This window comes from Antrostomus carolinensis, unplaced genomic scaffold (genome assembly GCF_000700745.2).
Source record: "Antrostomus carolinensis isolate BGI_N321 unplaced genomic scaffold, ASM70074v2 scaffold11435, whole genome shotgun sequence".
Classification (NCBI taxonomy): domain Eukaryota; kingdom Metazoa; phylum Chordata; class Aves; order Caprimulgiformes; family Caprimulgidae; genus Antrostomus; species Antrostomus carolinensis.
In genome coordinates this window covers 53,316-69,886 of record NW_010318445.1, presented here as the reverse complement: position 1 = coordinate 69,886, position 16,571 = coordinate 53,316, and the positions used below count along the sequence as shown (strand labels likewise).

General features: G+C 36.3%; 1 protein-coding gene across 3 annotated transcripts in view; it reads right to left on the bottom strand.

The window, feature by feature from the left end:
- The window catches only part of AFDN (afadin, adherens junction formation factor), a 92,282-nt gene that overhangs the window by 58,472 nt on the left and 17,239 nt on the right, over nucleotides 1-16,571 (bottom strand). For all 3 annotated transcript variants that reach the window (XM_029085176.1, XM_010168900.1, XM_010168899.1), the window contains 6 exons: nucleotides 13,329-13,423; nucleotides 12,313-12,575; nucleotides 10,703-10,772; nucleotides 8,447-8,565; nucleotides 2,655-2,716; nucleotides 1,552-1,757 (listed from right to left, as the gene is read on the bottom strand). In XM_029085176.1, the coding sequence (XP_028941009.1) occupies nucleotides 1,552-1,757; nucleotides 2,655-2,716; nucleotides 8,447-8,565; nucleotides 10,703-10,772; nucleotides 12,313-12,575; nucleotides 13,329-13,423 (815 nt within the window). The remainder of the gene's footprint in view (nucleotides 1-1,551; nucleotides 1,758-2,654; nucleotides 2,717-8,446; nucleotides 8,566-10,702; nucleotides 10,773-12,312; nucleotides 12,576-13,328; nucleotides 13,424-16,571) is intronic.

The following is a 16,571-nucleotide window of genomic DNA, read 5'->3' as shown; positions in this document are numbered from 1 at the left end:
TCCCCCCACATATTTTCTGGCTCATTGTTACCAGTTTACATTAGTTATGTAAACAGATACATTTTCTTTGATTCAGCCCTGGAACTTCCAGATTATATTTGAAGCCTACCTTTGTTTGCTTTCAATTCTCCCAACTAAATTGCTTATGTTAAGGCTCTTTGCATTTCACGTTCACCACTACTGCCACAGTGCCCCCTCTGACTTGAACAAAATCACTCTTCCACAGCCTGATCATTATTTTAATTGCAGAACTTGAATATCAAACTTTTAATATCATTTCAGTTTTATCAAATATCCATTTACCACAGCATCAAGATTCAAAGCAATGTACTCATTCTTTTCTTCGTATTGAATCCACCTTTCAAACTCTCATGAGCTTCAAGAACATACATGAAAGGCTAGTCCTCTTACCGTAAAGTGCCTTCAACACTCTATTGTCTCCCCTTCTTCCTTTTGAAATGTGGGAGACTGCTGTAACTGTTTACATAGCTGTCTATAACATTCTCCACACTGAAAATTCCACTAATTTTTTTGAAAACCTGAACAAAAGCCGAACAGTTTTTGTTTCCTGTGACCTTCATGTCACTCTCTTGCTTACTTTCCTCTTTTCCGTTAATTAATCTGTTGTGTAACACTTACATTCTAAACTCTCCAAAGCAGGATTGATTCATTTTTTATGCTTGTACTGCAGGGTCCTTGCTGTATACAGCCTACTATGGAAGTACTTTTTGCAATTAACATGTCATGTTTTAATAAATATAGAAATACATTTCAATTTTTCCTCCGAGAAAAACTGTAAGCAAATAAGCTGCAATAATTAATTAGTTAGTAAGAATACCTGAACTACCACTCTGTTCTTAGGAAATGACCATTACATTTTATCAACAGTTACACAATGCAGGGTATTGTCTAATTTCACAGGCAACCCAGTGGATCTTACCCTGCATTCCTACACAAAACAGAACTCCCCCTGTGCTTCTGTGGAATTTTTGCATATGTAATAGCATCAGACTACATATAAAATACTGGAATGTTTGAGGACTTTTATTCCTCTTTACAAAGCAATTCTATTGGCTTGGTTCAAAAAGTCCAGTTTTATTACCATTTTTGCTGCTATGGAATTTGTAAAGTAACAGGGTCAAAATTCAGAAGTCACATTTCTTTTTAATATGTCCACTTCAAGCATCAATCAGTGTGAACAACTGCTATCTATATTATATTCCTTAAGAAGCACACCCAACTTGTTTCACAAGAGCTTACAGCTTGCAAAGATCTTACCTTCTGGAGAAGAGAAAAATAACTTCTTGTCAGATAACATATCCTCAGAGCAACGGCCCCTCCCTAACCTCCCACATTACGCAGGAGAGAGTTTTTTACCACTCACATTATTAATTGACACAAAAGCAAGACTTCATATGGAAAATCAATGCAGGTATTAATCTGACCCTTAACAATAGCTGGTTAAACACTAAGAAAAAGACTAAGAAGGTTACTTAGATAATCTACAACATGCATTTAATTCCCTTGACGTGTTTTTGCAGAGAAACTCACCTGTATAACTCCTTCCATCATGTTCACCATCTTGTTGACTATTGCAATGACTTTGTGAGTACGCTCAGTAGGAGTGATGTCAGGTCTGTACTGGCATGACAATACATACCGACATGTCATATACAAAACATACGTAGGTGACAACTTAAAATGAACTGTCGAGCTATTTGTGTAATTTATAATGGCAGACAAGAAGGCATCTTCAGCTGTAGAGAAAAGAGGAAAAAATCATGTTGTAAAGCCAAAGACAGAAAGAAAATGAAATAAATCAATTTAATAACTTGAGGCATAGAGTATTTCTTTTTGGAGAGGAGATGGGGGGAGGGGAGCAACATACAGGAACATGAACTCTAAATTAAGCATCTATTATGTGCTACAGTTACTTCAGTAACAACACACTTCTATACAAAGCTAGAAAATCTGACCATTAGGAAACATTTCTGTTCTATCTCCTATCTCTTTGCTGAAAATCTACATCTTCAATGGAACAAAAATGCAAGGTTTCTCTTGTCCATTCTATTCCTACAAAGCTTCCTTATTATAGGGAATTTTATACTAATAAAAATCTGTCTTTGCTTACTCACAAATCTATTTAGTTTCCAATATTTGAAATCTGGACAAATCTCTGGTATGATATTTTTCTACCAGATCTGAGACCTTAAAAACATGGGGAGCAAGATAACAAAAGGTTAAGTTTTAAATTAAATTTAAACTTAATCAAATTTTATAAAAAATTGATTTTGAACAAGATGCAATCTATTATCCAAAAAATGGAGAACTGTATAGAAGACAATTAATTCAATGTACTGTTGAGGAAGTGGGATTAACAATTTTTTCACAGTTAAATTTTAAAAACTGAAGATAAAAAGAGTTGAAATCTAATTAGAATTAGATATGCATGAACCCACCTCAGTAGATGTCTCTTCACCATCGCCAACAAAATCACTTATATTACTGGATTAGCTATCATCTGTTCAGTCATTACTCTTTTCAATGTTTACTTAAATTACCTTTAAGTTTTCAAACTGACTGAAATATTACACTATATTACTACAGAAAAACATGTCAACAGGTTAGTGTTTATAACTTCATAGTTTACTCACAGCTTTCCCTGAATTCAATACTGGCAGGTAGTATCAGTTCTGGTCCATGGGTATCCTGAGATCTAAAGAAAGAAGACAACAACTGAAACACGCAATCAACACGGGTGATACTAATTCCACTGTAAAATGACAGATTTCTCCAAATACACTGGGCCCAAATGCTAACACAGCATCTTTCCCAAAAAGGATCCTTTTTTTTTTTACCTTTCCTCTAGAATCATTCAAGCTGTATTTGTCTGCAACACAACAGAACAAAATACAGACTTGCACTGCGGAGTCTGTGTTATTAATGAACATCCTCTTCTGCACTGTATGTCAGACTGACAGGATCAGTTTGCCACCTGCCATGGGCGGGTTTCAAACAAATTATTCATGGACACATGAAAGAAAGTGAATTAAGCTTTACCTGAAACACCAGCTCGGTTACAACACATGTACTTTGCTATCTTTAATGCTCTCAAAACCAACGAGAACTTGGTCAACTTATTTATCCTTTCCTCTGGCAAGGAGAAAAAGCAGGTAAAATCTAGCCCCTACCCTCACCTGGTTGTTTCTATGTTATGTTAAGAAACAGCAGTTGTTCCATGAGTCCCAGAACTATGTCCTTACTTAAACCGACTGCAGCACTCTTTCTGATTAGTATCTAACAGAGAATTCACAGAGGAGAAAAATAAACAGGAAATTGATTTTCCTGGTATCTACAAAAGGTTAAACATACATGTCATTTCTCCCTTAAGTAAAAGCATTAATTGGGCTGTTCTCTCTACTTAGGCACCTATTCCTAGGAAATATGTAAAAGCTTAACATATTTTGCATGCAGTTTTTAACCACATGTAATACAAGAGGTAGCTATCTACTTCCTCCAGAAACTTAGGTGAAGAAAGGCATGTCATATGATTATATAAGCCTCATTCTCCTCAGAAATTGGTCTAAAAAGCAGCAAAAATTTTAGTCACGCCACAAAGCAGAGACAGGACACTGAGGCATATACGTGGCATATTTGACAATTTTTGCCTTTATTCAGCTATCTCCTCTAGCAAAAATGAACAGGACAACTTCGAAGGCTGATGTCAAAAGATCTAAAATGCAATTTTAATATATTAAATCAAAAAACTAAGGGTACTTTCGGGTTTTGCCTTTTTAAAAAAAAAAAAACTGAAAAAACCTAAACAAGCTCAGTTATGTCACCTAGATAATGCTTTAGCAAAGAGCTCAGCAAAACAAACTTTTTTGTAAGCAATGTTAAAATTAGAGATCACTAAGTTTCTGCATTCCATTAACACCACTTACATATCACTACTCTCATTTCCAACCAAACACATTTTTAAGAACTCCTGAAGGGTACTCAATGCAAAAAACCAAACGAACAAAAAACCAAATTTTTCTTTTCTGTTATATGCTTATGTATGCTAATTAAAGTCAGTTATCTAACAAGGATGTATGACCACAATCCTTCGCTAAATAGTAATCATCTTCTATTTCACAGAATCACATTTCAATCAGAACAACCATACCCAATAAGCAAATTGGGGTTATGCTCTCAGATATTTTTTTTTTCCTCCTAGAGACTAGAAACAAAGAAATAAGGCAACCAAGTTCTAATCTTTGGTCTTCAACCCTATTCAGTGTGTGACTGGAAGAAAATCCTATTTCCCTTGTTATTCCCCTTTGAACGCGGTGCTGAACACACACAAACACAACAGACAAGACACTTAGCACAGAGGTGGACGAGTTGTACAGTTACAAGAACCTGCAACTGCCCGGTGAAGATGTTTTGGGTTTATTTTAAACTACCATAGCAGACACTTCAGTCCATGATTACTGTCTTTACAGTTCACAAAAATGAGACCAGAGTATCCCAGAGGAAGCCTAACTAAAGAGTCACAAAATTGATCCAACAAAGGCGAACAATTCAATTTACCTGAGCAACTCATTGCCTGGTATTTCCTAATCTGACAGCCTGACTTTGCTAGTTTGTTAATCTCAGCACTGTGAAAATAACTAAGAGAGTGTGTGATAGAAATGCTGTATTTAGATAAATAACTTTCAGTGTAATTACACAATACATACTATACACATATATACAGATATATACAGAAATAAAATATCAATGTCAACACTGGTGATGAAAAATATCTCTGCAGTTGTACCTATCACAAATCTAAGTGTAATCTGGATGCCTCTCAAAACATTTTCTGCACACAAGTACCAAGGTGGAAAAATCCTGTGTAGAGTAGCAGTAAGACAAGATAATCCTCTTCATAACAAGTGCTCTGACTGAAAGGCAGAAATATAGAAACCTAATAACCTTCATACATATACAAATGCATAGCTAGAACTCAAGAAGTATTAACAGTACAAGTCTCAAGAACTTCTGACAGGCTATAAAAAGTTCACAAAGAAGTTTTGTTGGTCTTGTATGAGCAAGGAAAATTACAATTAAAGCACTAGTAATTCAACAAGGAGACAAATCTTCAGCGACCTTAATAGAAACAGTTCCGAAAAAGACATTAAAGATGTTTGGGCACTCTAACAAGAGAGTACAGAGTAGAACCAAGCTGTATTCTACCGTAAATTCACTGAAAGCGTTTAAAAGATGTCCCTGCTACAAAATACTGGAACATCAGGAATTCAGTTCAGGTGGAAGCACACTTTTCTGCCCATTTTTTTCTTTTTTCTACCACTCACCTCTCTGAACTCTGTTTTCTGTTTAGTGAATAATAAATCCACCTAAAGGTACCAGAAGCTTCATACCAGAAGCTTTACAACTTGAATCACTGCACTTTTTAACCCTGCAGCACATTTATCTTACCTTTCACACATTTATCATAGCAGTTCATCTAAATTTAGACTGGTTTATGTAAACAGAAATACCATCTTGAATTTTTCTTAAGATTTGAATAAAATTCTTTTCACAGAATCACAGAATTGCTGAGGTATTGCAAGGGACCTCTGGAGATCACCTGATTCAACTTCGCTGCTCAAAGCAGGGTCAACTGGAGCAAGCTGCTCATGACCTTGTGCAGTCAGGTTTTAGTATCTTCAGGGATGGAGACTCCACACCCTCTCTAGGCAATCTGTTCCAGTGTTCAATCACTCGCACTATAAAGAAGTTCCTCTCATCAAGTACTTACATCCATTCATAAGATCTGCCCTGAGCTTTCTCTTCTCAGGGCTATGTAACTCTAGGCATCCAGTCATTCTTTTCATAAGTATGCTCTTTTTATCAGAACTGACCAAGATATTGGACTCGAGAGGAAAAAAATAACAAACCAAAACAATCACACAGAAGGCTAAGTTGAAAGGGACCTCTAGAGATGATGTGCTCCAACCAAAGCAAGGCTTTATCCAGGGCTATCCAGAGCCTTGTCAAGCAGAATCTTGAAAATTTCCAGTGAGGGAGACTACCAGTTCTCTGGGCAACATATGCCAGTGTTCACTTAGTCTCACAGTGAAGATTCTTCCCCCACCCTGCTTCCTACAGCTAGACAATTTTCTGCTGAAACAGCTTCTGCTCATTGCCTCTTCACCTCTCAACCAGCATTCTTGTGATGTCAGCACCTCCATCTTCTCTGCAACTACCCTTTTGGGAACTGGGGGCACCAAAACTGCACACAGTATTCCATGTGTGGTCTAACAAGAGTCAAGTAAAGTGGGATTATCACATCCCTTATCTGCTGGCTGTGTTCTTGCTGATGCAGCCCAGGATGTAGTTTGTCTTCACTGCTGCAAGGATATATTGCTGACTCAAGTTTAGCTTGGTGTACACCAGGACCCAGGTTCTTTTCATCAGAGCTACAATCCAAATGGTAAGACTTCAGCCTACATTGCTCTTGTCATTTTCTGTCTCATGTCCAGGACTTCACATCTGCTTTTCTTAAATCTCAATGCAATTTTTGTTGCAAAGGTCTCTCTGAACAGTGGCTCTTTTTTGCAGCTTATTTGCTGTCCTCCAAGTTTGGTATGACCCAGAAACTTTGTGAAGATGCACTCAATTCCATCACTCAGATTGTTTATACCCTTACTGAGTAGTATCAGATCCAATATTGACCTTAAGAAACTCAACTCACGGTCAGCTGCCAAGTTCAACTTTGAGCCATTAACCATCACTCTTTCAGCCCAGCAGTTTATCCAGCTTCCCATCTACCTTGTGGTCCATTGATCCAGACCATATCTTATCAGCAAGGTTGTTCTGAGAGATTGTGTCAACACCTTGCTAGGCTCAGATGATATAATGCCCAGAGCTCTCCCCTCATTAACTTCCGGGGAGATCTTATAGCAGCCTTCCAGTACCTGAAAGGGCCTACAAGAAAGCTGGGGAAGGACTTTTCATAAGGGCAGTTAATGACAGAACAAGCAGAAATGGGTTTAAGCTGAAAGAGGGTTTAGATTAGATATTAGGAAGAAATTCTTGACTGTGAGGATGGTCAGACACTGGAACAGGTTGCCCAAGGAAGTTGTGGATGCCCCCTCCCTGGAAGTGTTTCAGGCCAGGTTGGATGAGGCTTTGAGCAACCTGGTCTAGTGGAAGGTGTCCCTGCTGATGGCAGGGGGGTTGGAACTAGATGATCTTTAAGGTCCCTTCCAATCCAAACCATTCTATGGTTCTATGATTCTATGAACTATGCAAGTTGTTTCGTCATGGAAGCCAGTCAGGTTGGTCAAGCATGATTTATCCTTAGTGCATCCATGCCGTCTTTGCTCAGCCACTTTCTTGTCCTTTGTGTGCCTTGAAATAGCTTCTACGAGGACTTGTCCTACAGTTTTCCCAGGGCTGGAGTTAATGCTGACTGGTCTATATTTTCTGGATCTTGCACTTTTTTTTTTCAGTAGATGTATGTAGTATTTGCCCTTTTCCAGTCATTCAGTACCTCTGATCTCCATGACCTTTCGAAGATGAGAAGTTGGCTTTGCAATGATGCCAGCTAAATTCCAGCATCTTTGGCTGTATCCCATTAGGTCTTCTCTATTTATGATGGAAAACATAGACAATGTTTGAAGCAATGCTAATATTAAAAGACACTGTCTAACAAGGAGTTGACTCACTTTGGATAGGCACAAACTGAATTTGAACAAGGTATTAGGAATACATGGAGACTGACTGGCAAGAAAATGGCATACAATTTGAAGTCAGTGTTTTCCACTACGGCTTTGGAAACAAATATGAATATGCAGGGCATGAAAAGCATCATTCTGTACCTGAAAAAAGGGCCTATGAGCAAAATGGGATAGTATTCATCTACCTAATAACAGCCACTATATCATAAAAGCAAAAATCATGAAGGAGGTGCTATATGTACCTACAAAACTACCTAATTTTAGAAGAGAAGCATTCAGAAGTAGCTAAAATTCTTGCTCACAGGACTTGGCAACAACAGGACCGCCAAAATAGGAATGACCTGCTTATTTCTCTCTCCAGAGTAAACCACATCAACTTACCAATGACAAATGAAAAATTCCAAATAACTGTACTTTTTTTATTAAAGGCATTTCATATGACATGCCTGACCACAAATCAACAATGGTGACATGACTATCAGCTTGGCTTTACAAGAAGAGAACTACAAATAAAGGAATATTGAAGCAAAGCAATAGGTTTTTTTTTTTTTAATGTTCTGAAGTTTTTTTGCTTTGGTTGTTAACCCTGGGTTTTACCTGAAGTGAGACCTCAAAAAAGGTCTCATAGGGAAAAATTACGTCATTTAAAATATTTTAACACAGTGCTTGATCTTTCAGAAAAATGTATCCGGTTTTTTTCCATTACAAGAAGTAATGGATTACACATTTCCTACCTGCTTTCCTGTCTGCGGTAATCTTGCTGCTGTTCTATTCTAATCATCGGCTTCACCATTCCTCGTTCGGCTGTGCTGGATGCTGACGATGTCCTGTCACCATCGAGCCTGCTGGTGCTCTAATTCAAAACAGCAGGACAGGTGCTTAGCATGCAAACATTGAATTAGCCAGTATTTGTGCTTGGCACCATTAAAATTAAGTGTCAATTTAAGGCTTGAAAAGTGATGGGAAAACAGAAGAGTACAGTACAGAATCCAGCAGCTCAGCAGGTGTTTTCACCACAATGAAGCATCAAAGAGCCCACTTGCAATTCAAAAGATGACAACAGCCAGTTAGGAGCAGCTATTTGTTAATATGTTGCCAGAATATATATTGAAAATTACCAATGTCTTTATTTAAAAGTTGCATAGTTATCAATATAAAGTAAGAATGAATTGTTATGAAAACTTTAGCTAAGAGACAAAGTTAAACACATTAACTGATTTAAAACTGGCTACGCTCCCCTATTCTGCTTCAGCAATAACTCAAAGTGCTTACATCACTGATCCATGCCACAATTTATCCTGTTCTTAAGGGAAGTCTGACCTGCTAGACAATACATAGTTTTCCAAGACAAATGGCAATTCAAACTATGAAGATTTTTATATACAATGTCATTTTTTTTTCTTTCAGTGTCACTATTTCCTTAATAGATAGCTTTTAATTTATGATTTCCAACTACATCAAACCCTCTCAGAAGGGAAAAACGTTCTGCTTTAAGCAGCAAAATACGTAGCAATTATTTTTCAGTATGAACAGTTGAAAACAAAACATCAGTAAAATATGGAGTGTTTCCGCATTTCCTAAGAAATTCCTAGGAGTAAATGATTTGCTTCGACACGGGAAAACCTACCAAAAAGTGCATCTCAAAATAAGAGTTTGAACAAAATAACTTTTTCAGTACTGGCACGCCAATCCACGAATCACTTTTCATCACCAGGTCTCAGAGAACTTTCATTAAAGTTACTGTTACCCCTCTTCCAAATAGAAAAGCCAATTCATAAGAGCAACTGTTAGAAAACAAGTGATTCACCAGTGATTTAACAGGATGTCATGAACATCCTCAAACAGCACAATTCAGAAAAAAAACCCCCTAAATTTTCCCAAGCTTCCCTAGGTCCACTTAAAGTATTTTTCTCTAATAGTGTCAGAAACTCCAATTCTGAGCAATTCTGAGTCATTTTAACAGTTTACAAAGTTTCTTTTTTCCTTCCAAAATGCCACTAAATAAATTCCTATCAGAGGTGAAGAATACATCAAAGATAAAAGAAAGCATTGTCACAAACAAAGGTACAAAAAAAAAAAAAGAGAAAAACTGAATCAGAAGTCTGTGACAAGAGAAAAAAAAGTGAAGTCTAACAAGAATATATTCAAAAGCTATCAGAGTATTATTAATACCTACACTGCCACACCAATATCACTAAATTTCTTTACAAGTGTTTCAATTTGATAACATTAGTAATAAAACATAAAAGGAAATGCATTTCTGGGAGAACTACATTTCATACTGCTGAAATAACTCATCCTCTCATTTAATCTAAGGCATGTGATCATAGCACTAAGAAAGTCATTAACCATTGTGTCATTTTTCTCTATTTGTTTGCTCTTGGAAAATGCAACTCTGGCACAGAATTTATTAACAGAAAGTGCAGAAAGCAAGCAAGCAAAGATTATCACCTCATAAAATATTTATAACTACGACTGCAGAAACAGTTTGTTTAGTCAATGTGTACACAGGAGTTCTATTGAAGTCAAAAGTCACATCCATTAAATTTTAAAAGCCTAGTTAAATTAAAATGGAACTCTTTCACATTTTATATAAAACATTTATTTACCCTATCGCAGATGACAACAATCATATGCTACATACATCAGACAGTGATGTATCATGTCTAATATGAACCTCTACTTGCATTTAACCTGCCTTCAATAGGAGAGCTTGGGAAGAAACTATTCCAGGCTTGACAAGTTTTCCTTTCTAAAAAAAGTTACTGTTCTTGGCACGGAATGCATGACAAATGCTAATACAAACTTAAATAGAACAGTTTTGGGAAGGAGAGTGGAAATGCACATATCCAAGCCCATCCACAACAGGAAATGGCTGGGGAGAATGATGAACTGGCTGCACTTTACCAAGTACTACCGATGTTATAATTTTAGCCTAACTTATAAATGATCATTTATTATTTATTGCAAATTTAGTTGTAATATAATACCTTGCTTGCTGGTAATGCTGTTCCACTGTGAACATCCCCCTCCAGATCAAATGTGGTTTCCTGAACAGCTCTAAAAGCAAGATAACATTTCAAGTGCTTCTTAGAAATTATATCGGTCAACATTTAGCAAGCAAGGAAACAAGTAGCTAAAATTAGAAAATTAAAATTCAGCAGGTATACCATGAGCCCAGTTAATATTCACTTCTTAAAATACTGCATCAATTCTTTATATAAAAACACTACAAACATTTATACTGATAATTTCCTTCAGAAAAACAGATGCTTAGTTACATTTTTCCCAGGCAAATGAGAAACTAAAAATACACATCATAAACGATATAAATATAAAAACACATAAAAACATGTTGAAGGTATTGTATTTACTGTAGTAGACTTGCTACAATTTTTTGCTCAGCTCTTCAGTACTCAGTGTACAACAATCTTGATAATGTAAATCATTTACAAATCATAGTAATGCATTTTATTATCTGTTTATTCTAAAGACTCAAGATTGTTCAAGATGCAATAGCCCTTTGCCAGAGATTTTGCTGCCCAGGTAAAGCTCTGCAGTAGTACATGCTTTGCAGTTGACTGTGTAAACCTGCAAGAGCATTTGTTTATTGACCTGCATGCTAGATGTAGAAGGAACTCCAGATTTAAGCAGAAATATTATATGACAGTTAAATGGCTGGAGGTCTTCCTGCAGTCAGGTCCCACAACAAGCACACAGTGTACTTCCACATAAAAATAAAGTGGAGGAAAAAAAAAGTTAAAGTACACATCTATATTAACTCAGCAGATTATCCCAAGAGCCTCTTTTCCCAGGTATCTTTCTCTCATTCATCTCCAAGCCAATTTGTTTCTTCCCTAAACCACAGCGTACTACAGTAGTACTCTCATATGGACCCACAGAGGATGGAAGATACGATGTATTTTATTCCATGCTCACAAAATAAGGTTGTTCCTCTATAGTCATTGAATAGAATACCTGAAGCCCTACAAGTCACTAAATCCATAATCACTAATTTTATTATGGACCTCTCAAAAATATGAATATACAGAGAAACAACAGGATGGAATTCTGGACTGTTAGTCCTTGCAACACAGAAACTAGAAGGTAAGTAATCACACTGTAGAAAATGGTGGCTATATTGAGACATTTAGTTGCCTATCTTGATGGTGTCATTTCGTGACTACCCTACTTCATTTCCAAATCCTTCTAGTGGAATTTTAAAAGCTACTATCTGAGAAAAACAAAAACAAGGCTCTCTGAAAACATTCAGCTAATTCTTTACTTTTCCCAGAGGCTGGATGAACTTTCAAATACATTAAAAGAAGGCATTTCACTGTTTTTAACATAGAAGTGAGCTTCAGGAAAATTTGTCTGAATGCTTCATAATGAAAAAGACACTTGCTAATCCTAAAAAAAATCACAAGGTGGAGCTCAAGTATTAAAATAGTTATTAGATATTTAATACTTAAAAGCAGCTACTCAGAACTCATTTAAAGTCATACTCTAGTCACAGGCCATTTATAACGACCTTACACTCTAATTTTTCCAAGGCTCACTCCTTCAGCTCAATGGTAAGAAAATAAGTTATTGTACTCACCCAGTTTTATGCCTTGGACCTTTGACCATAAGACTTGCATCAATAGGTCTTTTAGGAATAATGTGGTCCTGAGTGGGATCCACAAACTTAAATACATGAGATGACCCAAACTGAACCTTCATTCCGCTCTGCAGCATAGTCGTTTCTGAAATACGCTGACCTTCCACGTAGGTTTCGGCATCAATGCTTCTTGGGGTTACAGTAACAACTCCATCCATATTAGTGAGGTCACAGTGATGAGGCTGGATTCCTGGACCAAATAACTGGAAACAGAATTAATCAACATGGAATAAACTAAATTACACCGCAGCAGAAATTAAAATAAAAAGATTGAGCTGCAGCTTACCCCGTTTACAGACTAGCAACTGAACTTTGCTTGCTTACGAGTTTAACACAGGTAAGTGGTACTAAAATCAGTTGAGTTTCACTTCAATTTTCCTTGCAAGTGAGATAATAAAACACACATTTATCTAAAATGTACAGCAGAAATCCCTTAATGAAAAGTTTTTCACTTTTTTGATCACATGCTGTTCATAACTGTTTTTTTTCCACTTGCCACTTCGATGTGAAATCTCAAAATGCAAGTATTTACAAGTCAATTAACTGCACTGATGTGGACCCAGGGTACTGTAAAAGACTCCCTGGCATGAACTTCATACAACTATGCTTATTGTATACACTTAAGAAATCCTATCTCACTCAAAGGGATTGAGACTAGGACTTGAAAGTCATTAAGCAGTTATGATCACACTGATACGTACCATTTGATCTAGTGACAAGAAAGAATACCCTATTTTAAGTGATGAAACCCTTGCTTTCTTCTTAAAGCAAGAAGGAGGAAATAAAATAAATCAAAGAGTTCTGACCATTAACATGAAATTTCAGCAATATTTTACCCTTCTAGCTTGAGTTAAATGATACAAGATTTACAGATAATTTTACTAGCTTCCCCAATTAAACATAACTGATCAAAGATCACATCAGTTCTGTCATGAGTCTGCTTCCCCCCCCCATACCTGAATGGAATTGTCGTCAAATTTTTCAGTTCCAACTTCAGTGACACTTAATTGTAGACGATAGAGCTTTGGCTTATCTCTGGAGTCAGAACCATCTGTAGAGCAAATGACAATCATCAATTGGTTATTCAAGCTCAAATTATTATTACTGAAACTTAGTTCAGAGTAGCAATGTTCCCTTCCAAAAAAAACCAACTGAGTGACATTATTTCAAGATTTGTTGGGAACCTAGAAGTTTTAAAAACAGAAAACAGAGCCCATACAACAGAGTGACTGTCTTTGGTACGTGCCAAGAACACAGTAATCAAGAACTACTACCTGAACACACCATGAAAAATTTCTCTATTTCCTTAGTAGTTTAAGCAATACAATTTTTGTTAATCTCTAATATTTTATATATAACAATATGGGTTTAAAGTATTTAGAAAATAAGATCTCTGCATAGCTCTATAATAATGGTATTTATAGATGTGACCAAAAGCAGATTATCAGCAATATCTACTGTCAGGTGGCCAACATGCCAAATTGTTTTCTAGTCACTAGATACTGAAGTATGGCAGTATTAAAAGGGAATCTTACAAAATATTCACCTATGACAGCTTTAGTCTCGATACACAGCAATTCTAGCCTTATCTTTTAGTCCCAGTGACCTATATTTTCATCTTGCAGAAAATTAGGTCAAAGATAAAGTTTGTCTTCCCTCTCCCCTAGGAAGTACATATTGTACACAGGACAAAATTTAACAAGATACACTGGATGCAGCACAAGATTTAACTGCTGTCTTCACAGGCTAACACAGATGGGTTTTGGCATGCTTATAAATCCTCTCCACTTCCCAGAAAATACTGAAAATTCTAATACTATCAGATACTAAATTAATACTGTCATTTCTAATCTCTCTCCGTTTTCTCCTCCAAAAGGAGGATAGAAAAAAAGGAAGGCTGCAAGACAAAGACTGTGTTACCTGTGGGCATGAACAATGATTTCAAGTAGTCCCAAAAACCAAGAAAAGAGTATTATTAAAGCTATGGCACATACAGTGATACTGTCTTCTGTAGTACAAAGGCCAATGTAAACAGAACCTCCATAAATCTAATTGTAGACTCCCAGTATTACTACCAGGACCTGTTTATTAAAGTCAGAATACATGCTTTTTAACAGCAGAATTTCACTTACTCTACGAAACCCTCAATCAGTCTTTGGATGAAGAGTATTTAAAGGAATTAAAGGCAACAGCACAGAGACGATTTAACAGTAAAGAACTATGCACTGACTAAAAGCAGAAGACCCAAAGAAAGGAAGGCAATAGTATAAAAGAACCGAAAACAAAGTGAATGGAAGGGGGGGGGGGAATCCAGTTATGAATGAAGAATGATATCAGAGTTTTACAGGATTTTGACACAGGAAGAAGTATAATGGGTGCCCCCAGTAGTAAGCTTCTCCTGGGGGTGTTGTGATGTTCAATAAATTGGGCAGAGACAGATATAGACTAGTACTATAAACAACAAAGTGCTGCTACTATAGTAACATCCAGTTACTTAACAAATTTAGAATCACTATTGTAATACTAGTATGCCATCCACTACAAAAAAAGTACTAAATATAAGAGCACTCAGTCCTCTAAAAGGGATAAGCCTTTTATTAAATCTCAACATTTGAGTCTATAGACACATACATCTAATATCACTGTACACCAAAAAAGGTAATGTTAATATGGTATCTTCAGCAATTAGCTGTGTACAGTTTTTAATACTTAACAATGCTAATCAGAAATTACATGGCTGCAGCTTCAATGTCACCAAATGCAGACATGTAACACGTTACTGAATGCATTTGGCTCCTTACTCCCAATTCTCTGAATTGTTATGTTCCCCCACAACTTCCATGCCAAAACCTTGAGTAGCTCCTTCATTTATTTATTTATGAATCCAAAAGTCAAACATTTCCTCCTTTTACCCACATCAGAGTTTGGTAAAACTGGCTCCCAATAGATACAAGATTCAGTTTGGAGGCAAGGACCCTTATTCCACATGCAAAAATACTAGAATTTCAAAAGTCAGTGGCATAAGAGTCAAGACTAGTTATCTAGGGCTTTTGTTCTTAATTTCTTACAGCATTTAGGAGAAAGTCCTTTATATACAGACTAGAAAAAAGGCTTTACAGACTAGTGATTTCACCACTATACTAAATATACTCCCCCCCCCCGCCCCGTACTTTTTCATTTTTCACACCTTAAAAAAAACCCCCAACCTTTAAAATATTCCTACATATTTCTGAAATATTCTGTAAAATACATGATAAAATATAATGTTTTTCCAAGTGCTTATTTGAGATAACTTCTGGATCTCATTCCTGAATTAAGCACTTGTGAATAATCAATCAATACCAAGTGCCTGCTAATAAATGTTTACCTTAAACCACTGTATATCCTCAGTATAGATGCACGTCATGTAATATGTGCTTTCACATAAGAAATTTATTTTAGTACCACAACGTTTCTGCTGAGGCAAATTAAGACTGTTTTGTTTCTCCAGAGCATCCAATGTAGCAAGAAAAAACTTACTTCAAAAGCACAGCACTAGATACAAGCACTTTTTTTTTTCTTCTGAGGAAAATAAGAAAAATTAAAGGAGTTACTTGAAGTTATTTGGATAATACTTGTAAACATCAGTAAAAGCCAATTTCTACAGTAAAAGTTATCTTAATCTTTATGATAATTACTACAAATTGTAAAAATGATGAAAGGCCTTTTCTCAGGGAGGGATGCAGGTGGGAAGGAGTGGATTCTGCACAAACTTGTTCATTTTATATTCATGCTTAAGTAAGCACGTGGCATGGAAAAAAGATGGTGTGTATTCTATTTATGACACCTATGACTGAACAACATTTGCAGAGCTAAACAGGTGGAGAAAGTGTCTAGTTTACTGTGGTTTTTAAGCTTAGAAAATTGAATTGGAACATGCCTTTCAGACATGCCTTCAAGACACAAGCTGAAGAAGCAAGAACTATGATTCAAGAGACCAAGTTAGCCACTATTGTATCCATTAAATTTAATTCTCTACCTGACAAAGCTTTTCCCAGTGATATCATATGCAAGTTCAAATAAATTTGGTATGGTTTGCATTTGAAATAAATTTCAAAAGTTATTTTTCTGCATGACAGAAGTACACATACAAAGATGCATATATGTCTGTGTACACTGCCTAGCACAGACTGAAAACTTGTATTTCAAGAGGCAGCCCA